General features: G+C 48.1%; 1 protein-coding gene across 2 annotated transcripts; it reads right to left on the minus strand.

The window, feature by feature from the left end:
• Positions 1 to 27,910, minus strand: Kcnj5 (potassium inwardly rectifying channel subfamily J member 5). Of its 2 annotated transcripts, none has more exons than XM_057768025.1 (3): positions 27,799 to 27,910; positions 4,779 to 5,717; positions 1 to 470 (listed from the first exon to the last, which is right to left on the minus strand). In XM_057768025.1, exons 2-3 carry the CDS (start codon positions 5,713 to 5,715, stop codon positions 148 to 150), a joined length of 1,260 nt encoding a protein of 419 aa, XP_057624008.1. In that variant the 5' UTR covers positions 5,716 to 5,717; positions 27,799 to 27,910; the 3' UTR covers positions 1 to 147. The 2 variants fall into 2 exon arrangements, with proteins under 2 accessions (XP_057624008.1, XP_057624009.1); XM_057768026.1 differs by having other exon boundaries at positions 4,779 to 5,698; positions 27,799 to 27,804.

Raw genomic sequence — 27,910 nt, forward strand, 5'->3', positions numbered from 1 at the left:
AGAGATGTGAGGGCTCAAAACACTGTTCCTCTCCCTAGAGCTCCCATGCTCCAGGGGTCCCGCAAAGCTTGCCCAACTAACTGGCCTCTCTGGCCTCCTAGGCTCCTTGGTGTCTGGCAAGAAGAGGCTCTGGATAGAGCACAGACTTCACATTGAGCCCCTGGTTGCCCGGGACACACTCAGTCCGTTGGGCTCATCCTCTCCATCCTGCTCAGCCTCCGCATGTCTCCCAGCCTCAGCACACCCCCCAAGCAAGGGAGGGCTGGGAAGGTACTGGAGGAGCCGACCATTCCGCTTCATTTCTGCCAGCTCCTTGGCACAGCAGCTGGGTGTGTTGGTCTCATAGGTGTCATGGAAGGTGTTGTAGTCCACCTCGTAAAAGCCTTTCTCCAAGGTGAGGACGGGAGTGAACCGGTGACCCCACAGCACCTCGGTATCCATGTAGGAGCTTCGTGCTTGGCAAGTCATGCCTGGGGAGACAGAAGCCACGTGCATTAAGATGCATCCATTTGTTGATCCATGCATCCATCTCTCCATCCATCTTCCACCACCCTCCATTTGTGTAACTATCCATTCACTGTTTGTCTATCCATCCACTCAATCAAACCCATCCCCAGCTATTAAATCATTTCTCCATCTGTGGTGGATTGGACTGAGAATGCCCCCCCCCCCATAGACTCATGTATTTAAATGTTTGGTTACTGGTTAGTAGACTATTTAGGAAGGATTGGGAGATGTGGCTTTGTTGGAGGGTTGTATTTCTGGGGCTTGGAATTGAGGTTTCAAAAACCTATGTGAGGCCCAGTCTCTCTCTCTCTCTCTCTCTCTCTCTCTCTCTCTCTCTCTCTGTGCCTTTCTTCCCCCCTCGCTTTCACTCTCTCTTTCTGCCTGCTGCCTGTGGATAAGTTGTAAGTTCTCAGCTACTACTCCAATACCATGACCGCCTGCTAGCCTGTCTGCCACCATGCTTCCTGCCATGATGAATATGGACTAACCCTCTGAAACTGTAAGCAAGAAATCCTATTAAGTATTTTCTTTTATGAGTTGCCTTGGTCATGGTGTTTTTAACGGCAATAGAAAAGTAACTAAGACACCATCCATTCATCCAATCATCCACCTACCCAGCCATCCATTCCTCCAATCATTCATCTACCCAGCCATCCATTCCTCCAATCATTCATCTACCCAGCCATCCATTCCTCCAATCATCCATCTACCCAACCATCCATTCCTCCAATCATCCATCTACCCAACCATCCATTCCTCCAATCATCCATCTACCCAACCATCCATTCCTCCAGTCATCCATCTACCCAACCATCCATTCCTCCAATCATCCATCTACCCAACCATCCATTCCACCCATCATTTTTCAAGCACCTCTTGAATCTCTACTTTGTGCCCAGGATCTAGAAGATAAGGCTGAATATGAGATGGTCCTTGTGGTGGAGGAGATCAAACTACAATGAGGGAAGAAAATGACTAATGGACTTGCAAGATTCTGGAACACATTTCTAGATGCTAAAGGGGGAAATGAAATAGTTGGAGACAAGGACACAATTTTGAAAGCAGTATTTAGGATTGGAAAGGATACTGACTGGAAAGGAGGCAGGACAAGGGTTTAAACAAGGAAAGTTCAGAGTGAGGGACCAGAGAGCAGCTGATAGGCATTCAGAACATAGTTCTGAGTGGACAAACAGAAACCTGCACACTCATGAACACATACATGTATGTGTATCCATACACAGACATGCATGTGTGCACAGTAAGGGAAAGCAAGCTAACACCCAGCCTGGCTTCTGATTTGCGGATGCTCTGATGTCTCTGGTGTCTCTCTCTGCAGCCCTGCCATGGCTGTGTTATTTTTAGGTGTTGCTTCCTCTCCAGAGAGGGAGGGTAGTTTTGTTTATGGATGAGGAAACCTCTGTGCTTAGGGTCACAGAAAAGCAAATTTTTATTTAATCTCTGCCCAAGGAAGAACTGGCTTATGCTCTTTGGACACTGAAGAGGAGTCTTCTCCAGTTCCTACTGTGGGCCTTCTCTAGGGGAGGGGTCATAGACCAAAAGCTGCTTCCCATTATCTGTGCCTGGGTTCCCCAAAGCATCCCATACATGGTGGGCTTCTAGCCCACTCTTTGCTTTCAGGGTGGTGCCTGCCCCAGCCAGGCCTCCAATCAGGGTGTATACCAGTCAGCCCGGTAGAGGTAGAAACACCCAAGCTGGATACCAACCAGTCTAGCCCAAGACCCAATGCTTGAAGGCTCCCAGAAACTCTGAAAAGACCCTGGCACAGGATCTGTTCCCTTTCGAGGCACATATCAGCTCCGTGTTCCACCTGTGGCACTCCATCTGGCCCTTCAGTCTTCCCACCAGGTTAAATCTCCTGCTTTGCAGACAAGCTCAAGTATCTTGCCCAGATGCACATAGGAAGGGTGTGGAAGAGTTATGCTGCTTAGCCTAGGCCTGAATTAACACCAACGCTGGGTTTCATGAGCGTGGCAAGGAAACAAAACAACTCATGCCGTTTGTGAGTAGGTGGTCTCAGCCTCCCACAGACAGAGACCAAAGATTAGCTATCATAGCTTATGGGAGGGGACTTCAAGCAGTTAGAACAGGACAGTATAGACCAGGGCTTTCAGGGACGTGTGGGAGGAGGGGTGGACAAACAGGATCAGCATCCACTCCTCTTCTGGTGGTCTGGGCATGCTCTCCTGCTGCACACTGGCGACAGTGAGGGCATCGCCAAGAAACGGTGAGACTTTGCCTCTGCCCCATCCCTCCTTCAGGACCTCAGAGAGGAGCTTCTTCCCCAGAAAGTGATCCTTTTTTCTAGCCTGACCCTGTTACCAAGGACACAATGACCCTAGAGTCTCCATCTACACGAATCAGCTTCCTGCTTCCTGACTGCCCTCAGCCCCAGGGACTCTTCCCCCTGCTACCATATGCTTCCTGGCTAGGCTCCGGCCCCCAGCAGATGGCCAGGCAGCCTTAGGCATAGTCTCTAGGGCCTGCTATCACCCCGCCTGACTCTGAGTTGGAAATGGAAAGGCTTGTAGAGGTTCTGTCTGAGTCTCCCAGCCAGTAGTCCAGTAGTCAGATTCTCAAGGGCTGACCGGTATACTTGGCCGCCTTTAACAAGCCTCTAATGTTCTTAAGGACCAGTGTGGCGTGTAGAAGAGGCTGGGGACTTGTAAATGAAAGCCCCAAATATGCACACTTAATGTCTGCCTGGCACTTTTGCAGTTCAGCGTCCATCTCTGTAAAAGGGGGCGAGAAGCACATAAACACTATTTGCAATGTTTTGAAGTGTTATTCTGAGCACGGGGGAGTTTTGAACAAACCGTCACTGGGGTTAGCACGCTGCTCAGTCTCATGGTGAATTAAAGAGAAGGAAGATGAAGGAAGACAAACACAGCATTTGGCTGGTGGGCACTCCTTCCCAAGAAGCAGAAGGTCCAACCATGAAGGTGGTGCCTGTGGCTCTTAAGTAGAGCACGGGTCCTCTTAGACCTTGGTATCACTGGGTCACCTTCAGAGAGATCTGCCTCGGCAGGAGGAAAGCTAGGGGACAGGTTGCTTCTGAGAGAGGACAGTTGGGAGAGCATCTCTCCCAGATCTGTAGCATAGATGCTCTTTTAAAAAAAAGGGGGGGCTGTGCAAAATACTCATGAACTTGGGAAAGGCTGCATGCTGGGTACTATCTACGCTGGTTCACTTTTGTTATCAATACACACTAGGGTCACCTGGGAAGAGGGACTCTTAATTGGTTCCATCAGATGGACCTGTGGGAATGTGTGTTTGGGGGGAGGTTATTTTTATTGATGGGTGCTGTGGAACGATCCAGCCCACCATGGGTGATACTATCCCTAGGCAAGTGGACTTGTGCTATATAAGAATGCAAGTTGAGCAAGCAAGAGAGAGCAAGCCAGGAAGCAGTCTTCCCTCATGGTTTCTGCTTTAGTTCTGCACCCCCCCCCCCCGCCCCCATGGAGTTCCTATCCTGAGTTCCTTCAATGATGAACTGTGACCTAGAAGATGAATAAAGCTTTTCCTTTCCTAGTTTCTCTAAATCATATTCTGGTTGATATTCCATCACCGAAACAGAAAACAACAGCATCCTCTCCTAATGAGGAGGCCCTCACGTACAGCAGTGATCTCACCCTGTAGGTTGTGACCCTCATAGGGGCCACATATCAGCTATTTACATTATGATTCATAAGGGTAGCAAAAGTACAGTTAGGAAGTAGCAGTGAAATGATTTTATGATTGGGGGTAGCTACAGCATGAGGAACTGTATTAAAGGGTCACAGCATTAGGGAGGTTGAAGGGGCCATGACGTCTATCTCTAAAACACCACCTCTTTCAGTCATCCCAGGCTTCCCAATCACCCCACGCCTGTCTCAGGGTAAGAAGCACTTTGACCTATTGGAAATGTGGCTGGCTCTGGGGTCCTGCTGCTTTCATGGTGCTTGCTTGCTTGCTCACATTTGTGCTTCAGTTTCTAGACCCTGAATTCTCCCTATGGAGGTACAGGTATGCTGTAATACATGTTTAAAGTCCAGGACCATGCCGAGAAGCTGGAGAGTTCAGTCTGTGTTAGCTACCGTTAGTGTTCTATCTTAGGTAACTGCCCCTTGGTCCATTGGGGATGGAGCAGGGTGTCCCTCATTGCCATTTTGGGATTCTTACACACGAATGTGTACATTCTAGGGCCACGGCTGTCTATGCTCCAGGGGGCAGGAAGAGGATCAGGTGGCTGAGGAGGGCAAATGTCTTACCTGTTGCTTCCACCATTCCTTCTAGGATGACCACGACTTCAAACTCTTCCTGTTCCAGCTGAGCACGCGACATCTCCCAGAAAGGGCTCTTCTCATTGATCTCATGGGAGATGATGAGCGGGGACACCAGGAAGAGACGGTCGTCCCCAGTGTCAAAGCCCACATTAATGTCGGTCTGGTTCAAGGGGATGAATTCCCCTTCTTTGGTCTGCCGGGATTTGATAAGCTTGGCACGAATGGAGGCCTCCACAATATGGGAGTTTCGGAGGTCACCTACCCGGAACATGAGGCACAGCTTCTCATCCCGCATGGAGATGACGGCATTGTTGGAAAACATCAGGGTCTCTGCTCTCTTCTTTGGCTGGCTGATCTTCACAAACATGCAACCCACCATGAAGGCATTAACGATAGAGCCCAGAATGGCCTGCACCAGAAGGAGTATGATCCCCTCCGGGCACTTCTCAGTGATGACGCGGAAGCCATACCCAATGGTTGTTTCTGTCTCAATGGAGAACAGGAAGGCAGACACGAACCCACTGAGGTTTTCAACACAAGGGATCCACTCTTGGTCACCCACATGGTCCAGATCACCTCGGACGTAAGCAATGAGCCACCAAATGAAGCCAAAAAACAACCATGTGATGGTGTAGACCATGGTGAAGACCAGAAGGTTGAAGCGCCATTTGAGGTCCACCAGGGTGGTGAAGAGGTCACTTAGGTAGCGGTAGGTCTCCTGAACATTACCATGGTGCACATTGCACTTGCCACTCTTCTCCATGTAGCGCTGGCGCGGCTTCTTGCCTTCTGCCAGCAGGCGAGTGCGGTCGGTGGCGATAGGGATGTATTCCCGTGCCTGCTTGGGAATCTTCTTGTGGTCCTGGAAAGTGACTCCTATCTCCATGTCTTTGTTCGTAGCGTTCCTAGAATCACCAGCCATAGCTGAGATACAATGAATTAAATGACACCATCATTAGTGAAGTGGCCTGTTCTGAGTACAGACCTGGAACTGGAGGCCGCTCCCTTCTGGGGATTCTCAAGTGTGTCTCTTCTAGGATAGTGTCCCAGACTCTGAAATTTTCAAGGGCTGGGGACCAGGTATTCTTACAGCATTTCTTTGTATCCCCAGTGCCCCTGGAGAATCTAGGATGTGGCATATGCTCAGGAGTTTGTTGAATGGATAAAACTGGGGGTCGGTCACACATGAAGTGTTTAATGTATTTGGAGAAATCTGAGAGCAATTTGAAAAATAATAATTGCCACAGTTTATTAAACGCTTATTATGCTTCATGCATTGTCACTTGTGATTAATATAATCGCCTGTTGGAGTTGGTGACTGCAGTCCCTACTGTATACTGCGTAGAGTGCATTTCCTTCTTCTAAAAAGAGACTTAGTTTTTAAAAATATGTATGCATGTTTTGCTTGTGTGTGTACGTGCTCCGTGTGTATGTCGGGTGCCTGTGGAACCAGCAAAGACATTGGACCCTCTGGGAATGGAGTTGCAGACAGTTGTGAGCTGCCATGTAGGTGTATCTGAACCCAGGCCCTCTGCAAGAGCAGCAAGTGCTCTTAGCCACTGAGCCATTCCTCCATCCCTTCATGTGGATTTCTAATATTTTGTTAGGATACAAGGTCCTCAAGTGCAAGGATTTGTGTCTGTGTGTTCCTTGCTACATTCCAAACACAGAAAACGGATAGATTGCTTGACCCAGACTGGTTCATAAGCACTGCTGCATGCAGAGGGGAAAGATAAACATGAAAGCAGGGGAAGAGGGTATGAAGGTCAATTTTGGGATTCCTTCTCACCTGGCCCCAGGCCTGTGCTTCCCTCTAAAGGCCACTGCCTTCCTCCCTTATCATTTGGGATCCTTTAGCATCTGATGGAAAGGAGAAGGCAGCATATGCCTGTTTCCCTGAGCGGTCCCTCCTGCTGTCTGGATGGGGAGTCTGGTTGTCTGACAAAGTACTGTGTAGAGGCACCCTTGAACTATTTGATCTAGTTAGTCCTGAGAAATTGAGATGGAAGATATGTTCGTGCCCTGAGGCTTTCAAAAGGACTGCGTTTTAGAGGGCATGCCACACTTCAAAGAGACACACGGACACCTGGAATATTCCATCCATTGCCTTCCTGACATCTGCTCAAGCTCGTCTAAAATGCTTTGAGACTCTGATAAAGATAGGGGAGGTTGTGAACCCCTCCGATTACTGAGAAAGGCTTACTCAGGGGCAGAAGTTGAGCTAAGAAATGTTCCTCCATTTGCCTGTTTATTCCTATCACAAGTAATTAAATGGTTATATATTATCTGTCCATTTTTCTTTTGTTGTTGCTAAAGTCTTTGTTTGCTTATTCTTTGTTTTTGAGACAGTTTCAGGTTGGTGGGGAAGCTACTATGTAGCCCAGGTTGTCCTCCAACCCTGGTCTTCCTGTTGCAGCTGTGGCGTTGGTATTGCCGGGGTTTGCCACTGTACTGAGCTAGCATTTCCATTTCTCAGTTGAGGAAATGATGCTGGAAGCAGCACGCGGCCAGTTTAATTCTGGAATCTGACTTTATCTTGCTGTACCCCCGGAGGCTGAACCCTGACGACATGGTGATGTTCTATGACCAAAGCTTTAGCTAAGAGACTGCTGTGTCCAGAATTTTCTCTGAGCTCTGAACCTGACATATCTCTTAGACCTCCATTTTCTTCGTTGTGCTGGCTGAGCAACAAAGTGTCTTGACCACTCTGTGACCTGGGCTAGTAAAATTGTTCTCTTGCAGGCTCGAATCCAAGCACCCAGTCTGGATAGCTCACTCTGGGGGTTGGTAAGTCTCTCTTTGGAATCCAGTTGGGGGCGGTCCCTTGTGGGAACTTCCCTAACTCTAGTTTGGCGATTTTAGGGAACTTCTGGAAACCATTCTGGCGAGTGTTTTAGAAACCGGTAGACAGCTGATTAGAAATTAGCAGGCTTGGTGGACACGAGGACTGGACCCCTTCTTTATAACCAATGTCCTGTGAAGACCAGGACAGGAACTGTAGGACTCTAGCTATTGGTCAGAGGAAAGGGACCTGAGTCAAATCTGGTTCTTGGATGGGACTTCCTGAACTGCCTGAGGACATTTGTTTATAACGATTTAAAGCTGGTTCCAGGTCAGCAGTATGCATTCCATACATACCCACGCCCACTCTTGCGACTGCTAGTCAAATTGGCCCATCAATCCTCTGGACAGGAAAACACCCCTTGGGGAAGCTGTTGTCCTAGTTAGCTTCGGCTGTCAACTTGACACAATCTAGAGTCACCGGTGGGGAGTCTCAGTTGAGAGATCGCCTACACCAGATCGGCTTGTGGCCATGTCTGTGAGAGATTGCCTTGGCTGATGATTGACGTGGCAGAGCATGGGCCACTGTGAGCGGCACTGTCCCTAGAAAAGTGGGGCTGAGCTGTATAAGAAAGCTAGAAAGATGAACACGAGCCAGGGAGCAAGTCAGAGTGAGCTAGCAGTCAAGCTTCTGCCCCTAGTTCCTGCCCTGACTTTCCTCAGTGATGGGAGGTAACCTGGGGGGTTATAAGCCACATGAACCCTTTCCTCTCATAAGTTGCTTTTGGTCAAGGTATTTTAGCAAACCGAAAGAGATGAAACCAAAACAGCTGTCTATTTTAGGGCCACTGGACATATTGTGGGCTGTCTAAAATGTAAACGGACACAATGTTCTCTTGGGGACATTCTCACCCACTGAGGGTGTCCTGTGCCACTCTGAAATAAACTCTGTCTTCTAACTATGTTCTCTGTGTCTTATCTGAATTCTTCTGGCAGGGCTCACAAGACGAGAGATGAGTGGGGGCAAGAGCAAAATACCCGTGACATAATGCATGGAACCAACTGCCCCACTGGCCAACTATGGCATTACTGTCCATCTTGAGGAATCCTGTGACAGCCACCTGGGTGGCCGAAGCAATTTCAAGGTAACCTTTAAAATGTCATCCACTTGAAGGGCCATTTGTCTCCGACATCCATTGGCCATTTCCCTCTCTGCACGCAGTCACCTGCTCCCTGCTCTTACATGCGGTAGCTACAAAGATGAATGAAATAAAAAGGGAATTGCTCGGGCTGTCTTTATAGAGGGCTGTGCAGGATTTTGTTCTGCCCCCTGGGTGAGTCTTTGTGCCAAACATCTGACCAGAGATTCCTAGAGCTGGCAGACTATGCTGGTGACCCCAAAGACCCTGCACCCCTGGGAACTCAGCTGTGGTAACCCACATTGGCTTCCAACTGAAGTGTTTGGTGAGTTCTCCCAGCCGCACATGCTGAGCAGGGCTATGGCAGGGCCGTGAGAATGAGTTCTGTCTGGGGCACTTGGGAAGTGTGTTCTACCCTCGGCTCTGCTGATTTTCTGCACTGTTTCCTTCCTATTTTTAAATACACTCTATGCCTTCGTATAGCAGAGGGCCCCGTGATGTATTAGAAGCAGAGTGATATTTTCTAGGACACCTGTGCCCAGGTCTGGAAAAGTTGTGCGCGTGGAGAAGGCTGCATATTTCTGATTTAAGAGCCATGCGTTTGCCTAAAATATCCCTGTGTCACCTAGGGTGTGATGACTAAGTTCTGTAGTCGGCTCGGTTGGGCTAAGAATCCCGCAGGTCACTAATGAGACACAACTTCAGGCTTGTCTGTGCGGGCGTCTTCAGGGAGGCAAACCTGAAGAGGGAGGACTCACCCTGAATGTGTGTAGCACTGCCCCATGGCCTGGAGTCCAGACTGACTCATACAGGGAAGGAGAAAGCAAACGAGCTACGGCAGTCCCTCCCCGTTCTCCGATCCCTGGTCTGACCAGATGTGAGCAAGCTCTCCCTGCCAGGATTTCCAGCTGCTTCGCGGCCATGTCTTCTTTCCCACCAGGCTATCCTTTTAAACTCTGAGCCAAGCTAACCTTTCCTCCTTCAAGTGGCTTCCTTTAGGTGTTTGATCCCAGCTACCGGTACACGGGGTAGAACTTGGCTTTGAGCTCATGCTGCAGCAGACTTGTTCACAGCTACTGTTCTCTGCCCTCCTTGCTTGGGGGCCATTGTGGGGAGCCCTATAGACGACACATGACACAAATAAAGTAAAATGCAGTCCCGCACCACATAATAATGCTTTGATTAACGACAGACTGCATATATGACCCTGGTCCCTCAAGAGAGCGTCAAACAGTAATAGAGCCTCCACTTGGCCATCTTGATTGTATAAACTTAGCTCTACAAAATCACCTAATAGTGCATTTTCTTCAGACTGTATCTCTGTCATTAAGCTGGGTGCTGTATATGTTGATAATCTCTCCTTCCTTCAATTTAAGTACAGAGTGGTGCGCGATTTTCCCAAATTTTAAACACACCAAGAGAAGAAACATCTAAATCAAACACACGAAACGTCAGTGGTGTTTGCAGTGTGGGTATGAAGCTCCTTGATCATGGAACCATTGCCACCCAGGTTTCTTCAAAAGTTAAAAGAGGACTTATTCTGGAAAACCCTGGCCTCCAGTCATGTGTGCCCATCAACTCAAACAGATTTTCAGGGACAATATAGGCAGACATTTAAAACTCATGTTCTAGGACCAATTCAACTAACTGTGCCTCCATTCGGTAGGTATTAATTAAGGATCTGTTATAGACCGGCCCCTGACCTGGGAGCTGGACACAGAGCAGTGAAGAAGGTAAACGCAGCCCAGTCTACCTGTACTTTTCATCTTAGTGCTGTCTCTTTCTACCCAAGGTGTCCAGAACTGTGGGTAGCAGAGAGGCAGGAAGACAGGCACAGCCTGCGAGAGACAAGCTGAGCATCCCAGCCGCTCTCTTCGAGGCTCCAACCTGAGCAAACCCTCTCAGGCCTGGCCACCCCGTGACTGCACTTCTTTCTCTTCTGGCTGTCCCTTGTGCCTGAGGGTGGGGAGAGCTACTAGAACATGATAAAAGGTCTCTGCAAAGACAGCTTCAAGGCCAGCAAAGAGGCTCAGTTCCTTTGATACAAAACACAAGTGGAGAGACTCGAAAGAGGCCAAATCAAAGGAGCTGTACTGAGATGGCACCTGAGAGGAACTGACATTCATTAAATAGATCTTGGTGCAAAGGACACCACAGACATCCAGCACAGTGCAGAGGCCTCTGGGTCTGGGGGAGGTCTAGGATGCTAGGGTCCAGGGGCCCTTGCATTGCAGTCTGATTAGAGACATACTCAGACTTGGTGACATTTCCTGGACAGAGCTCTGGGCTGGGAGTCTTAGCTTGGGAATCACAGACATCTTCCTGAATTCCTCCTTTCTTTTTCTCATGAGCTGGGTTACCATCTGCATGCCCTGAAATTCGGGATATGTGATGAAGGACACTAGAGAAAGAGGCACAGAGGAGGACACAGTCATATCCCCGCTGAGATATCTGGGCTCTATTCTGAGTAAATCTGATGAGTGTGCTAGGGATTTAGATAAGATTGACAGCATTGGAGACCTTTGATTGTGGCAAGGAAAGCGTCAGCTTTGCCCCAATTTAAGATTTAAAATACCAGAAGAAAGAATGGATGTTTCGGGGCTTTAGCGAAGTCCTTTAATAGACCACAACTTCCTTCTAGTTAAAAAAAAAAAAATCTGAAGTCAAACAGTGGTCTTGATCTGCAGTAAAGATTAGAACATTGCATGCTGTTTTCTCCTTCTTTAAGAGGTAATGTCGAAGCTGGGTATAACAGCATACACCTTTAACTCCAGCACTTGGGAAGCAGAGGAAGACATATTTCTGCGAATTTTAGGATATTCGGGTCTATATGACAGCCAGAACTATGTAAAGTGACCCTGTCTCAAAAACCAAAAAACAAATGACCAAAAAGGTTGATGTTAACTCATTGGCCAAAGGGGTTCCTTAGGCTCCCCTGCAAAACATCACAAACTATCAGTTACTTTCCATTACCTGATGGTGAGGCCTATTGCTGAAAACAGCACTTATGTCAAACATGAAGAAATGGATTTGGTACCCAACTAGAAGCTTCACTCCTATTGACTAGCATTCATGCTGCTGGAAGGTACTTTGCATGCTACCGGAGAAGAAAAGTATCGTTAATATCACTCAGTTACAAACCCTGCAACCAACAACAGAGATCTGTGCAATAGTGGCACAAATGTTATGGAAGTAACCGACAACTTTTTAAAAATTGGATTTAATGAGTAAAAAAATGGATTTAATGCCCACGGTGTGAGAGAGAGCCATGACTGACACTGCTAAAGAGGCCAAGAACCTGACACTGGCTAGATGTTGGGCCTGGGTGTAAAACCTGCTATTATTCCCGCTAAAGGAACATAGCGGTAAAATGACTCCTAACGACATGATGCTGCGCTCATCAATCAGTGCATCACTCAGCCCTCATTAGAGAAGCTTTTTTTTTTCTTTTTTTTTTTTTTTTTTTTTTTTTTTTTTTTGGTTTTTCGAGACAGAGTTTCTCTGTGGCTTTGGAGCCTGTCCTGGAACTAGCTCTTGTAGACCAGGCTGGTCTCGAACTCACAGAGATCCGCCTGCCTCTGCCTCCCGAGTGCTGGGATTAAAGGCGTGCGCCACCATTGCCCGGCTAGAGAAGCTTTTTCTTGTAGTAGACTGGAATTAAGACAGGGAGCCACAACTGGATAGCGTGCAGAGAGTGAAAGACTTTGTAGCACACAGTCCTAATGGGGTGTATTTATCAACATCCTGAACCCGAAGGCTTAGAGAGCTGTGTGGAAGAGAAGGAGAAAGATTCAAGAAGCTAGAGGTGGTGGGGGGGTGACTCCAAGGAACAGCACTTTCCAGACACAACAGAACTAACACACGTATGAACTCCCAGATGTGACAGCGTCCACAGGCACATACACGGGTCCAAACCAGACAAACATCCCAGCCGTGAGAGGGCAAGTGGACACGAAGTCCCATCCCTAATCAAGAAACTATTTACAACTGATGCTTGCTGGGAGGGAAAAATCACAGAGGAAAGAACATGAAGTTGGATGGATAAAGATGTGGGTGCGATCTGGGAGGAGCTGGGGGAGGGGAAAGAATATGATCAGAATCCGGTACATGAACAAATTGTGATTGACAAGAGCAACAAAAGAGTTAGTCCAGCCAGGCCTGTCAGTCACTGGCCAGGAAACTAGCTCACAGGAAAACTTATTTTCCTAATTGGAAGAATGTCCTTACACACCTATGAGCTGCTTATGGAGTTTTGGCTTGAGCCTGGAGAGGTGGTTGAGCAGTTAAGAGCACTAGCTGCTCTTCCAGAGGACCCAGGTTCAATTCCCAGCACCCACACGATGGCCCACAACTGTCTGTAACTCCAGTTCCATGGGATTCAATGCATTCTTCTGACCTCAGTGGACCTTGCCTGAGCATGGTACACAGACATACATGCAGGCAAAAGACCCATACACCTAAAATAAAATAATAAATAAAATAGAACACTTTTTAAAAAAGCTTTTGCTGTACATTGCTGCTAAGCCTGCTCACTTTCCTAAGTTCTAACTAAATAGTAACAGTGAACTTTCCTTTCCCTTTTTTCTCTATCATTTATTTGGATACCAGCCAAAATCCTAAATGCACACCCTTGACACCTCGGGCGGGCACCTAAATCTCCTCTCACTTCCACCACAGAACGGGTTTTGGTCACTGATGCTGAACCTGCCTGCCTTCTTGAACTCTAATTTAAATGACAAAGCTATCTCACTTCCTCTTATCCATCCCTGTTTTCAGTTTGCCTGGTCTATAGGTTTTCTTTGAAATGCTAATAAAATGACCCTACAGGTTCCTTCTGAGTGTGTTTTTAAACTTGTTTATTAACAAGAGTGAGACCCACAAAAGGAACCCCAACTTCCTCAGAACAGTTACACTGAAGTGTTAGAAGCTGAGAGAGCCCCAAAGGGTGGTGCCTGGGCTGCTTTGGTCCTCTAAAGTGTGCACTGATTAGCAGGGAGTGTTAAAGGCAGAAGAAACGGTGTCTATATCCTGCATAGAGAAGGCACATTTAACCAGGCAGGATTCTAAGATGCCCCCACGATCCCCATCCCTTCCCACACTCCATGAAATCCCAGGACTTGGATTCTTTGTTCCCATGGTTGGTACAGTTCGAAGGTGATGTCAGCCTGGTCTAATGGTAACCACCCTCTGAGGGATTTTCCTGAAGCAGGAGTTGGTAGGTTTCTTCTTTCCTTTAAAGATAGAAGGTCTATGCAGCAAGTGTCTGTCTCTGGGGACAGAGCATAGCTGGTGGTGGCTGTCAAGGCAGCCACAGTCTACAAAGGCAAAGACTGGATTTCTCACATCCCCAGGAGCAGGGAAGAGAAGCTCAGGTTCCGCATGAGAACTGAGCAGGGTCGTGAAGTGGATGCTGTTTTGAGAGCTAAGTTAGGTCTGTGGCCAGCTCTTGTGGCAGAAATGGAAACAATACAGATTCGATGCTCAGTGGAGGATCCGTCAGCCACCAGATCGCCTCAGTTCACAGTGCTCCACTAGTCAAGGAGGGTGAGCTCATGGGTGGAGACCCTCCTGAGCCTATGGCTCCATCTCCTCCATTTCGAAGGAGATTTTTGTCTTTGTTTTATAAAAAAGGAAAACAGGAGCTTCTAAATCTTTCACAAGTACAATGTAGATTTGGATTCCTCCTCTTCCCATACCATAATTAGGGACCTCGCCTCTCATCTCCCCAAGAAGCCACGTCTGAAGTATGGAGGACTTTTTTTTTTTTTTTTTTTTTTGGTTTTTTTGAGACAGGGTTTCTCTGTGGTTTTGGAGCCTGTCCTGGAATTAGCTCTTGTAGACCAGGCTGGTCTCGAACTCACAGAGATCCGCCTACCTCTGCCTCCCGAGTGCTGGGATTAAAGGCGTGTGCCACCACCACCGCCCGGCTCTGGAGGACTTTTTAAGAACATTTCTTTTTTGCCAGTCTACCCCAGCCAGAGCTGGGGCAGGGTCTGTGAGTAGTTCTTTGAGGCTGGCCAGCTTGCTTACTGCTCCAGGGATGCTGCCTTGGGGGGAAGCGACCACCATGCACAGTGTGTGTGACCTGAAAAACCTTGCGGCGAGGGCAGCTCAGAGCGGTGTAGAATGGGATCCCCAAGAAAGCCATTTGGGGGGCCTAAGACCTGAGGTTTCAGGATGCAGTGAGAACCCAGAAGCCCCAAGAACCGGAGGCTTTCAGCCTGGACTTGCAGAATTTGAGTGACGCGGGAGGGTTGGTCACCCGCCCTGTGGGCAGTATAGGACAGCATCACTGCTGGGACAAAACACTCAGTTCTCTCCACTCTTCTGCCCTCTAGTGCGGGAGAATTGTCTGTATTCTGTCAATCATGTTTCAAATAAACACTGATTAGCCAGGCAGGAAGTATAGGCGGGAAAACCAGACAGGAAATAGAAATGAGGTAATGAGAACAGGAGAATTCTGGGAAGGAGGAAGTTGATTCTTCCCACTCCTGCCTAGACCACCGAAGCAGCAGGATGTGATCCGCCCCACTGAAAAAAGGTACTGAGCCACAAGGCTAACATAGATCAGAAAAATCGGTTAATCAAGATGTGAGAGTTAGCCAGTGAGAGACTAAAGCTAATGGGCCAATCAGCTTATAATTTATGGAGACTTATGTGTGATTTTCTTTGCGGCCAAACAGTTGTGGGAACCAGGCAGGACAGAAACAACAAACAAGCAGGCCCCTGTTCATGTTACACTCTAGTCCACTGGTTGATGGCCATCCATCCAGCTGTCCGGGGAAAGCCCCAGATACATACGGACTTCCTCAGCTGCACAGAGGCATTATGGCTAGGTTGCCATATACCAGGGGGTGGTTGGGGAAGAGGAGACAGAGAGGTGCTGTCACCAGAAGAATGAGAACAACTGGGCTTGGAGCTCTAGGTGGGTGTGGGTTGGTATAATTCAATAATGGGCTAGGCCCAATCTCCTCATCTTGAGGGTCCTTTTTTTCTCACAGAGGGGCCAGTGAATGTCCCCTCCATCCCCCAAAAGCCTGCGTGCAAACAACATTGAAAAGTTGGCCTTTTTTTCTGGGGCAAAAAAAATCTTGATTTTTCCATTTCAAAATTATCATTCTTAAAGCAAAATCCTTTTTAGAGCACTCTGAGGCCTAATGGCACAGAGACCAGCAGAAATAAATCTTTAAAAAACCCATCAGGGAGTTCCTGAGAAACCCCATCATATTGCTGCTATTTGGTCTAGCAACTCAGGTGGGATCCAATCTTGAATTCCTCGCTGGTAAGCTTAGGTCAGTCTGGGTCACAGCACAGAAGGTACTAAGCGTGAAAGCTCAAGGGAATGAGAAGCAAGGCTTTAACCAGCCAGTCAGCCAATTAGTTGGTTAATGAATTCCCACTGAACACTTGTGATTTTGCGGGGGGCCCTGGGGGTAGAGGACCAGAGGAGCTCACCCTAGCCACTTTGACATGCCTTCCATTCACGGAGCAACTGTTGAAATGCAGGTTCTGACTCACTGAGTCTGGGGCTCCTTGAATCTACATTTTCCCCAAGGTGTCCCAGTGACATCATCACTCATGGCCCTCAGTACCTTCCTGAGTGGCAGGGCTGCCCCCACCCCGAGTGCACAGGGCAACCAGCTCAGGTTCCAGGAGACTCTGGAAGACAAGAGAGCGAAGAGCACACGTCTGTTCCCAGACTTCAACCAGCTCAAGGGATGACAGGGAACATAATGACTACCAGCTCAGCTCCGTAGAGAATGATATGAAATCCAAGGCGCCGTTCTTAACTGGGTGCGACTGAGCAGGTGAGGGAGGGTCAGCAGAGCTATAGCACACAGTGCCTATCGTGATAGCAAAGCCTTGTCACGAGGAGAGGGGCCAAGCAGGAATAATGGCTCGGTTATCCAATGCTAAGCCAGTCTCCGCTCTGGGCGTCTGTGTAATGCATCCTCTCATGCATGTCTCTCTCGTCCCTTTTAATAGCTTGATGTTGCAAATCATAAAAGCACAGCCGTTAAGTAACCTGCTTAAGGCTGCAGCGCTTGAGTGACAGGGCCAGGTTCCTCTTGACTTCACATGCTCTGCGTGCAGGCTGCTCCCCATCAGCTCTCAGAGTCTGGCCAAGCTGTTCCATGCTTCCATGGCTTCGAGAAAGCGGACCCAGCTTGCAGCCAGACTGACAGACACCTGATCTGTGCCAGGAAGCCAATTAATATTGACTGCCATGTTCCTAGGCTGCTAGCGGCATGGTTGCTTCTCTGCTCTCTGGGGCTGTCTTTTCCCTGGGCCTCCTGCTTCTCTCTGGATACCCCAGAGCCAGATGAGAGCATTGTCCTTCATTGTTGCCAGGAGATCGAGATCCCCTGCGGTCCAGGGAGCATCACCCCTGCTGGGAGAATCACTAATGCTGTCTTCCTTCCCATGCGGAAGAGTCTGCCTACACAGTGGACCCTACACAGCAGACTGCATGGCAGCCACTTGTTCCGTTCTTACCTCCCCCCCCCACTGAATTACTCTTCATCTGAGGGAGAGTCAAGGGAAATTCGCTCCTCCAGAATACTGTGCCTAGTGCAGTGTACATGCTGGTAGCAAACAGCTGGGCACTGACCTCTGCTGCCTACAGAAGCAGTGAGTCACAGCTGCCATGGGCTCTCTAGGCAGACCCTGCATAGCTGCTTACCAGTCTTAGGCAGATAACAAGCTTTTTCCTATTTAACTCGGATGTAATGTTTTCTCAAACCTCATTTTCTTTTCTTTTTCTTTCCTTTTTTTTTTTTTTGAAATGGGGTCTCAGTATGCCAGGCTGGCCTCAAGCCAAGGATGATCTTGAAATTCTGGTCCTCCTGTCTCCACCCTTGGAGTGTTGGGATTGTAAGTATGTGCCTCTTAGCCTAGTTTGCATTGGATAATTTGTTTTATAAAGACTTGAAATACTTCTTTCTCTTTAGTCTAGGAAAAGCAATTATACAAACAGACAGTAAATGTAAACAAAATCGTTCTGAGCTTAGGGAGCACAGGAAGGCACGGTGGGGACCGTAGCTTAGGGAGCACGGGAAGGCACGGTGGGGACCGTAGCTTAGGGAGCACGGGAAGGCACGGTGGGGACCGTAACTTAGGGAGCATGGGAAGGCACGGTGGCGACTGTAGCTTAGGGAGCACAGGAAGGCACGGTGGGGACCATAGCAGCCCTGTATAAGTGTGCTGTGGAAGGATGGTGTCAGGGTGGTATGGTGTGGAATTGAGGCTCTGCATCGACTGCTTTTCTTCTAGAAACGAAAAGATTTGGAGATGGAGCTGGGCATTGTGGCACATGGTACATGGTGGCACATGGCTGATCCCAGCACTAGGGTGCCTGAAGCAGGAGGCTCACAAGTGTGAGAGCAGCCTTGGCTGCACAGCAAGTTTCAGAGAGAGCCGACTAGGCCACACAGTGAGATTCTGTCTGAATAGTAAAAGAAAAGAAAGATAATGCATTATCATCTGTGTTGTGATGGTGGATTCAATTTTGGAAACATTGTACAAGGTAAAAAAATAGGTGTCTGGGAACCAGGTTCAGCATCTGCCAAATTATGTTTCTGGGCTCCTCGTGGGAGAGGGGCCTCCTCCCTGAGTGAGGTAGACTGTACTTTGAGTTATGGTGATCCTGGCACATTTTCTCTTCTCTTTAATGCTCTGGCACTGCCGGGACAAAAGGAGGCAGGGGCTTCAAACTGGGTACGCTCCCCCACAGAGAGGGGTCAAGGGCTGTCTCCTCTGTTCCTATAAGCCCTGGCTGCTCCTTACAGCCTTATCCTCCCAGCCCCTCTGTCATGCAGATGGACACCTCTTCCTCATGAGCAAGCATCCCTTCCAGAGGACTGCAGAGCACAGCACACTGGGCGATGGGCTATGGTCATACATTTCACTAATGGTGGCAAGGCTCTCAATGGGAAAAGAGTTCTGATTGCAAATGCAAGCCCTTCAGGGAGGCTGTAAGGACAAGTGAGCAGAGCAGGTCACCTCTCCGCTGCTGCCGTCTGTCTCAGATGCAATGGAGGCCAATCACCAGCAGTCAGTCATGGTGGCATAGCAGGACTGTGGCGCCGTGCCAGGTAAGTGGGGCTGAATACAGGTGCCAGCGCTTATACCCAGGCTGTTGCTATGTCTTGCGAGGCTCACAAGGGCTTGAGGAATGCTTGTTTCTTTTAACTTTGCCCTAAGCAGAAGACCCTAGAAAAAGGCTCTCCTACAACCACAGTAAAGATCTCTTGTGGCTTTAGGGGCAGTGACAAGCATAGGCCATGCTCCAGGAGCAGGGCAAGGGCCACTTGGTAGAGTGTAGAGCCAGGAGCAATGCGACTCTAGGAATAGATGGTGTCAGAAGGGACACGTCATCACTGCAGGGCTGTATCTGTGCACAGTGCTCTGGTTGCCGGGCTATGGATTGAGAAAAGCTCAACCCAAGGGAACGGTGACAGAAGTCAGGGGTGGATGAGGGCTCCTCTCCATCAGCCTTGTACAGACTCCATCCCTGGGGATCTGTCACAGACGTGCAGTCTCCTCTGCTCAGGACACCCCTGGCCTGCATCCCAGCTGCCTCTGCTCCTCAGAGGAGAGCCCTGGAAGCGGCCCTTCGGCATAAGTGGCGTTACTGCAGTCAAGCCGGGGAGGAAGACAGGACTGAAATTGAGGCAGAGTCACTCCACTGTGCCACACTTGGACTCAGATATGAAGGCCAGAGCACCATGCTTAGAAAGGGGCATCTGTGCTGTGTTCCCCACAGCTTCAAACTCTTCTAGCTTTATTTATCTTCTAGCTTTATTGTAAGCATGTGTTCAGTGTATATCTTGCAGCAGGTTGTACTGATTTCTTTGTAGAAAAACTCTGTAAGTAATGTGGGGCATGCATGCATGTGCGTGTATGTGCATGTGTGTGCATGCATGTGTGTGTGTGTGTGCGTGTGTGTGCTGACAACTCTGAACTGGGTGCTTTACCTGTGTTAGCTTGACAACATTAGGTACTAAATATTATGCACCCATTGTGCAGATAGAAACTATGGTTTAGAGCAGACAGATGACTTGCCTAAGGCCACATGTAGAGAAGGAGCAGAGCCAAGCAAGCCCCAGGCCCACACTACGCAAGCTTCTTCTTGCCCATCAGAATCCAATGATCTTGATTATGAATTGTAATCCTGACTCTCTTGACCACACCTGTGCCCTGGATCATATTTACCCAATAGAGTTCCACCCTTAGTCTCTTTCCCTATAAGGATGCCCATGGAATCATCACACCGAAGAAACTACTTGCCATCTGATCTTGCCGAATTCCAGTGTAATATCCCCGGCCCCTTCACTAGAATCGCACAGCGACAACTACCGTACAGCAGCGTGATCATGGATAGCAATGGTGTCTGTAGTTCTCCTGGGTTCTTTCAAAGCTCTCCCATTGACCCATGAGACCCCTATAGCATTAGCCCGATTTTAGAGCTGCAAAGTCGAGGTACGTGAGAAAGCACAGGTACTGCTCCTCCTTCCTAGGAAGCCACCAACAGAAACACTGAGTCTCTAATGGGGACACTGCGTGATTTCACAGCAGGCCTCACGGGTGACCCTGACTTCTAGCCGTACAACAAAGGGATCAAGTGGCTCTAAAGGAAGACCAGAAGGTGAGCTCGGGGCCTTTGGACCCTCAGGCTGCCCAGATCAAGGTGGTGATTGGTTGCTGGCTCAAACAGCATCCTTGGCGGATACCCCATCACCTGTGTAAGGAAGTCATAAAGTCTGCTGCATTGGCTTCTGGTGTCTGGAGAGAAATAAGTGCCCAATTAGAAGTGCTCTGGACTAATCCCTTGGCTATTGTGTCATTAAAGGAACAGGAATCCTGAGAGCTGTGACGAGGATGAAGACGAAAGCAGAAGGGGATTAAATGGTGGCTGTGGAATTTCCAGGGAAAGAGGACCAGCAGAGAGAGAGAGGGAGAGAGAGAGAGAGAGAGAGAGAGAGAGAGAGAGAGAGAAAGAGAGAGAGAGAGAGAGAGCTAGCATTCTGCTTGGGACTTTACTTCTTTGGAGAACATGCAGGGAGGAAAAAGAAACTATTCTGTAGAGAAGACTGCTAGCTTCTTCAACTGGAATGTTTTCGTGGCTCACCCTGGAGAGCTGCTGGGGGCTGCCCTCAGCCCCATTCGCTTTGATACTCGGCTGCGGTGTACTTGCATAGTGCAAGGTACCCTTCCAGTCCTCTGTAGAAGATGTATGAAAAATCATGAATTAAAAACAGGCATGAAAATCAACTTAATTCCTTTTCCATTTTCCACACATTTGTATCTGTCTACTATCTTTTTTCTTTGTAAGCCTGGCATCTCTATGAAAGCAAACACGGTAATTCTAATACATGTCTTCATTGTAACTCCACATTGTATAAATTCTGCATTAAATAATAAAGAGGATTAATAATTAAATCAAAAATGAAAAGAAAAGATACTTGTTTTTGCTCTAAGGCCTGGGGGACAGATTTCATGGGCTGGTGCCGATGGGTCAGGGACGGTTAGAGAGGATCACGTGGAAGTGCGGAGCTGAGAACAGCAAGCCAGCAGATGGGGTAAATGTGCAAATGTTTATGTAGAGGGGAAAGGGTACAGTGTGAGGGGGGACATGGGCCGGGAGTGAGGGAAGAACAGGGAACAAGGGTACAATAGGTGTGGTCCCCAGAATTACAGCTGAAACCTATTAAGTATGGGATGGTATGGCACACTAATTCTGAACACTGAATGTGTACTCTTAGTCTCTTTAGAAAAGACATGGGGTTGGTAGTCCTTTCCCCCTGTCTGGTTGATAACACAAGCACAGTATGTGTGTGTGTGTGTGTGTGCAAACTTCATCAACGCACCAAGTTAATGATCTAAGTTTAAACCTAGGCTGGTCAGCCTTAGAGTCTCCCTCAACATCTTCAGAAAACAAGGGAGAGAGAATGGCTTCAGGTCCCACGGCACAGGGAAGATGTAAATGTCTTGGGAGGATGAATGAAAAGGAGGAAAGTTGGTAAGAACGGGGAAAATAGAAGGACAGCGGACAGGAGACAGGAGTTGAGAAGCAGCCAGGCAGTGGTGGCACAGGCCTTTAACCACAGCACTCGGGAGGCTGAGACAGGTGGATCGGTGTGAGTTTGAAGCCAGTCTAGTCTACAGAGCCAGTGCCGGGGCAGCCAGCATTGCACAGAGAAACCCTGTCTCAAAAAACCAAAAGGTCAAAACAACAACAACAACAACAACAACAAAGAGTTGAGAAGCAGAGGTTCTTCTGAAAAGGAAGCAAGGAGAACGACCAAGGAATCTGTCCAGGGATCGTGTGTCATTGTACTTCCTGTACGCCTGTGAGGTTCTTGCCATCACCTTCAGTCTTTTCTATGCCATTTCAAGATGGGCGTTGTCTGGCCCATTCTCCAGGAAGCAAACCGAGAAATCCCGTGATTCCCAGGGTCCTACAATTAGCTTCTGGTAGAGGCAACAAGGACTGCTGGTGACTGCAAAGTGTGGAAGCAATGGAAGGAGAGAGGAGAGCTAACTGAACAGAGAAGCACACGGGGGCTGCGGATTCAAAGACGAACTGTGATAATGATGGGGACTTTCTGCAAGGTGACAGGAAGTTCATCCCAAGGGGTTTCTTTCGCATACAAGGAAGATTTTACTAAGATCCGTTAGAGAGATAAACAGTTCAGCATAGGTAAAATAACTCTGGAAAAGAAAACAAGGATAAAGTGGAAAGGCTCAATCCTCCCCCCATTTCAAGAATCACTACACAGCTGGGGTAAACAGGAATGTGGTGGTAGAAGGAGATGCACATAGCCCAAAGGAACAGAAAGCCAGAAGAGATCTTCACAACGGTAGTCAATGTTCTTGGCTAAATTTGTTTTCAACAAAAGTGCAAAAGAAACTCAATGGAGAAAAGTTCACCTTTTCAACAAATGAGGAAGGGGTGATCTGACATCGGAGTGTCGGGGGGGGGGGCGGGACTGAAGTCTTTGACTTTATAAAAAAAAAAAATTCTCAAAATGGATCTTAGCTGTAAGTGGAGGAGAGAGCTTGTGGAAAACGCTTCCGGATCTAGGGTAGCTGGGCAGAGTTCTTATACTTGACATCGAAAGCATAATCCATAAAACAAAAATGACAACGTTCATCATGAACACATCTGCTTTGGAAAAAGGCTTTCTGAGGAGATGACAGGACAGATTAGAGAGTGGGAGAAATACTTGCAGGGTGCATGTCTGACAAAGGACTCATGCCCACACTGTATAAAGAACTCCCCAAACCGAACTGAGAGACCAAGAGCAATCCAATTAGAAAACAGGCTGGAGACGTTGCATGAAATGAACAGAGAGGAAACAAACACAATGGAAGGTGCTAGCTCCTTATCCATGGGAACAATGCAAGCAAATTACAGCAAGCTACTGCACACACCTGTCCGAAAGGCTAGAGCACAGGGGTGACAGCAAATGTCGGCAAGGGTGCAGAGAAGCTGGGCCACTCATTGCTGTTGGTAGGAATGTAAAATGATAGCCACCATGGAAAAGCTTAAATTAAAAAAAAGAGAGAGAGTTATTTTGTTACTCATTGATGTGTGCGCCTGCAAGTGAGTTGTGAACTCCCAGATACGGGTGCTAAGAACCAAAGTCTGATCTACCCAAAGAGCAATGAGTTCTAATCTCGGAGCTGTCTATCCATCTCCTGACTTTTTTTTAATGCAATAAAAAACAATCTCGCTGGGCAGTGGTGGCACACACCTTTAATCCCAGCACTCGGGAGGCAGAGACAGGCGGATCTCTGTGAATTCGAGGCCAGCCTGGTCTACAAGAGCTAGTTCCAGGACAGGAACCAAAAAGCTACGGAGAAACCCTGTCTCGAAAAATCAATCAATCAATCAATCAATCAATCAATAAATAAATATAAAAAACAATCTCACTGCATTCATTGTCACCTGATAATGACACAAGGGCCACTAAGACAATAATGAATAAATGTTTTGGGACTGTGCTCCCAACAGATGACCCCTTTAAGAGCACTGTACTTCCTCTTCGACTTCTCCAGTGCTTGGCAGCCTCTAGCTGGAAACACTCTGGAGCAGAGTAACAGCTTCTCCTTTTAGCATGATCCGACCCAGTAGTTTTGTTGACTTTGCTTTAGAGTGAATCTCTTCTGCATCATCTAATACAAGGCGCATGTACTCATCAAAGCCAATAACACAACCTTCTATCCGCATATTCATTTGCTCATACAGCCAGACCTGAATCCAAGACCTCTTTTGCAAGATCGGAAGGCTGGAGTGGGAGAGAAGCTGAGAGGCAGCTTTCCCAGCTCCAGCAGCCACATCAGGGCCATGATGATGCCAAACCCCACCCAACTTCTTCCCCTTCATCTCAGACACTGGCCAGCCTGGGGGTTTGTCCTTGGTGACCAGGAAGTGCTGTTGCTACCTGCTAACTGGTCAGATTAACCCTGACCTTTGCACCCAGCCTGCTCAGGTCCCTAATGACAGCAGAACTTAACATTTAAGCTCCAGCCAGGATCTCCAGGATCGTGTGATAAAGGTTTGTTTTTGACATTTAGCATTAACACAACTCTTGGCAAAGGTTGCTGTCGCCATGGGCTCTGTTGACAAGAATAGCTCCCTTATCAGAAAGTCCAGGTAGGAGGAACTGGACACCCAGGACAGCCACCCAGTCCCTTCCGCTGGGCTTCCTCTCCTCACTTTTAAAATAATTTCAAAGAAAGCCACTTCCTAAGCTGCTTTTGGGGGAAATTTTTTATGTAAGTAATTTTATTCAAATTTCTCCCTGTAATTACTTGTATCTAAACTCTCATTCTCCTGTCTCTAGAAAGGAAGAAAAGGAAGGAAGGAAGGAAGGAAGGAAGGAAGGAAGGAAGGAAGGAAGGAAGGAAGAAAATGTTCCCAAGGCTGACAAGTATCTTAGCAGATGATTGACGATGGGTCCCTTCAGAAACACTGCCTCTCAGTGGCCAGTTCACACGGTGAGAAGCTTAGTCTGAAAATGGGTACACTGAGCTGCCGGTGGATTCCTGCCCCCACTCAAGTTCTCTCCATTGTCCTCCACTCCATGCCTAAAAATCTGGTCAGTATAGGCTTGAAAAATACAGGCAAGTTTTAGCTAATGTTCTTAATGGAAAACAACCCTGCCTAAATGAGTATATCCAAAAGGCTCCTGGAAACAGCCTAAATGCCCCTTGACTGAAGAATGGATAAAGAAGATGTGGTACATTTACACAATGGCATACTACACAGAGGAAAAAAATGACACCTTGAAATTTGCAGGCAAATGAATGGATCTAGAAAACATCATATTGAGTGAGGTAACCCAGATCCAGAAAGACAAATATAATATATACTCACTCATAAGTGACTTTTAGACATAAAGCAAAGAAAAAACAGCCTACAGTCCACAATCCCAGAGAACCTAGACAACAAGGAAGACCCTAAGAGAGTCTACCCGGGAAGTAGAATAAGACAAAATCTCCTGAGTAAACTGGGAGTGTGGGGCTCATGGGAGAGGGTAGAAATAGAGGGAGGAGGGAGGGAGGGTAGGGGAATATCTATCTATCTATCTATCTATCTATCTATCTATCTATCTATCTATCTTTCTATCTATAAATAAAAACAATTAAAAAAATCAAAAGACTCCAAAAATTATTAATTCCTGGGGGCATGCTAGGTGATCAACTGGATGCTGAACTGATTCTAAATAACATTCAGAAGTGGGTGGAGTTTTCAGGTATATGAACTTCCAGCATTTATTTCAGGGGCTTGGCCCCAGAAGGCATGCAGAATCCCAGCACCTTAAACATGAGTGGGAACTCAAGACTGGGCACCCTGCTGTGCGGTAACCTTCATCACTAATGACCATTAACAGCCTTAGAAGGCTCCTCAATTGATGGACCAGAAATCCAGTCACACAGTTGCAGAGGACCCCAGAGGGACCTTGCAATTCATGCATCATGTACCAGAGGAAGCCAGGCCATGGGACCCACAACAAGAGGTGTTCTGCATGCTCAGCCTGTGGAAGGCAGCCTCAGGGAAATCTATACTGGGGAATCTTGCTGAGAACTGACTTTATACAGAGTAGGTATTTCAGCTTCGGGACAGCTCTGGACAGAGGGGATGACCAGTCCCATCCATCTCCTGCCCTCCCCTTGTCTTCTCTCCTCCCACAGCTGACCTGCTTGCTAGATGGAGCATAGAACGCACTCATTTGTGCTTAAAACAGACACGGTCTTAAGCAAGAAATGCTGCTTCTGAGTGGCCAGCTGTTGGTAGCTGTCTTGGAGAGGTGATGCCAGGGTACTGAGCTCTTTTCTGTTGGAAAGCTAGGTAGTTAGTCCGGGGAAGGTGGCTGGGTATTGTTGGAGGATGAAGTTATTTCTGTGATGCTTCCTCTTTCAATGGTGGTCTGATTCAGTCGTGCTCCCAAGCATACCTGGACCATACAACTCGCAGAGCCTAGAAGCAGAGCCTTCCCTTGTAAGACTAGTACATGTTTAATAGTCTCTGATCCCAAGGGGTCTAACCAACCCTTTCATGTTAGAACCCAGTTCAATCCGCTTCTAAATCCCCACATCACTCTGTTCTGCTCACCTGCCAGAGCCTAGGAAACCTTGGGATGGGATTTAAGATGGCATTCACCTAAACCAGGCACATGTGCAGCTCCTGCCTCTAATCCCAGCCCTCCAGAGGCAGAGGTTGGCTGATCTCTATGAATTCAAGGCCAGCAGCAGCTACAGAGTGATACTTGGTCTCTCAAAACAAACAGTGATGGGGGAGACCATACCTAAGCAAAGGCATTGGCTGAGAGGATTAGAAGTGCCCTTTAGGGCCCAGAGTTCCTTTTGCTTTTGTTCCTTCTAGAAACAGGACAACCCAACTCCATCGTGCAGGACTTGTGTCCAGGTTAGCATCCCAGTTCCATAAATACCAGCAGCTTTTCCCGACTTTCCCACGTGGGAAAGTGCTCTGTGAACTAGGCAGCTTGCTTATGTTAACGAATAGGTATGTACAATTTGGAGTCAGATATAGATGAGAATCTCCTGTCATAAGCTGTGTGTTAAAAGCAAGTTACTCATCCTCCCTCGGCTGCCGTTTCTAACCTGTAGGATAGGATTGGTAACTCCTGCTTAACCTAGAAGAATCTTAGAGTTTTTGGTAAACATACATATTCCCACGGGTCATCATGTATTTGAAAAGGTCCTCAGTTTTTAGTATGGATACTGGGCAGGCTAGAACCTCCTACTTCCCCTTGGGCGTATCCCGAGGAATTTTGAGGAGCCAGCACTGACCAAAGCCGGTTCCACAACCCCAGGATAGAAAAGCCCCCCTCCCAGTGGCCTGTCCTTGCATTTGAGAAAAACCCTGACAGAATCAGGGTCTGCGGATCTCCAGGAAGAAACACTGTCAAGGAAAGACACAAACAAAAATACTATGACAGTATACTCGCCCTCCTCAGCTTCTATCTTTAACCTTTTCTCTTTTTTTCTTTTCTTTTCCCTTTCTTTTTGAAGATGGCAAAGATGTTTTTAAAAGAATGAAAGCATGTTAGTAGCGTCCAGCGCACGGGGGCGGGGTGGAGAAGGGGGGGGCGTCTGGCACCACAAGAGAGGCTTCCCAATTTTACTAGAAATCAGCTGAAGTCGAGAGTCTAAGGTTCAGGGGTTCGTCCCACCTGGCTATCTCGGCACCCGCTTGAAGGTAGAGCTGTTAGTGGGAGCAAGGTCTCTTTATCTCCTCCCACAGCCTGGTCTGGCAAGCCAAAGATGGAAGGCTGTTTCGGGCGCCCAGGTATCCGGTTCTGGCGCCGAGAGCAGGGGCGTTTACAGTCCTCGGGAGGCTGGACTCCTCACTCCCGGAGGCCGGCTGCTAAAGCCAAGCTTGGGTTTGCTGAACTTTAGACCTCAGGATCTTGTTCCCATCCCATCGCAACCTGGCAGGCTCAGGGGTGCGGGGCGGTGTACGCCGCTTTCAGAACCGAAGGACCCCCGGTCCGGTCCGGCTTGGGGAGTCGCTGGGCTGGGGAGGGACTCAAGGGAAAAAGGAGACAACTTACTTGTAGAGAAGGAAGCTTCTCTGAGCCCCTGGGTCTAACTTCTGGTCGTCCTTCCAAGGCGGTGCAGGTGGCGCTCAGGGCTCTCCCGGGGATTCCCTAGCCTCAGGCATTG

Source organism: Chionomys nivalis, chromosome 4, assembly GCF_950005125.1.
Source record: "Chionomys nivalis chromosome 4, mChiNiv1.1, whole genome shotgun sequence".
Taxonomy (NCBI): Eukaryota; Metazoa; Chordata; class Mammalia; order Rodentia; family Cricetidae; genus Chionomys; species Chionomys nivalis.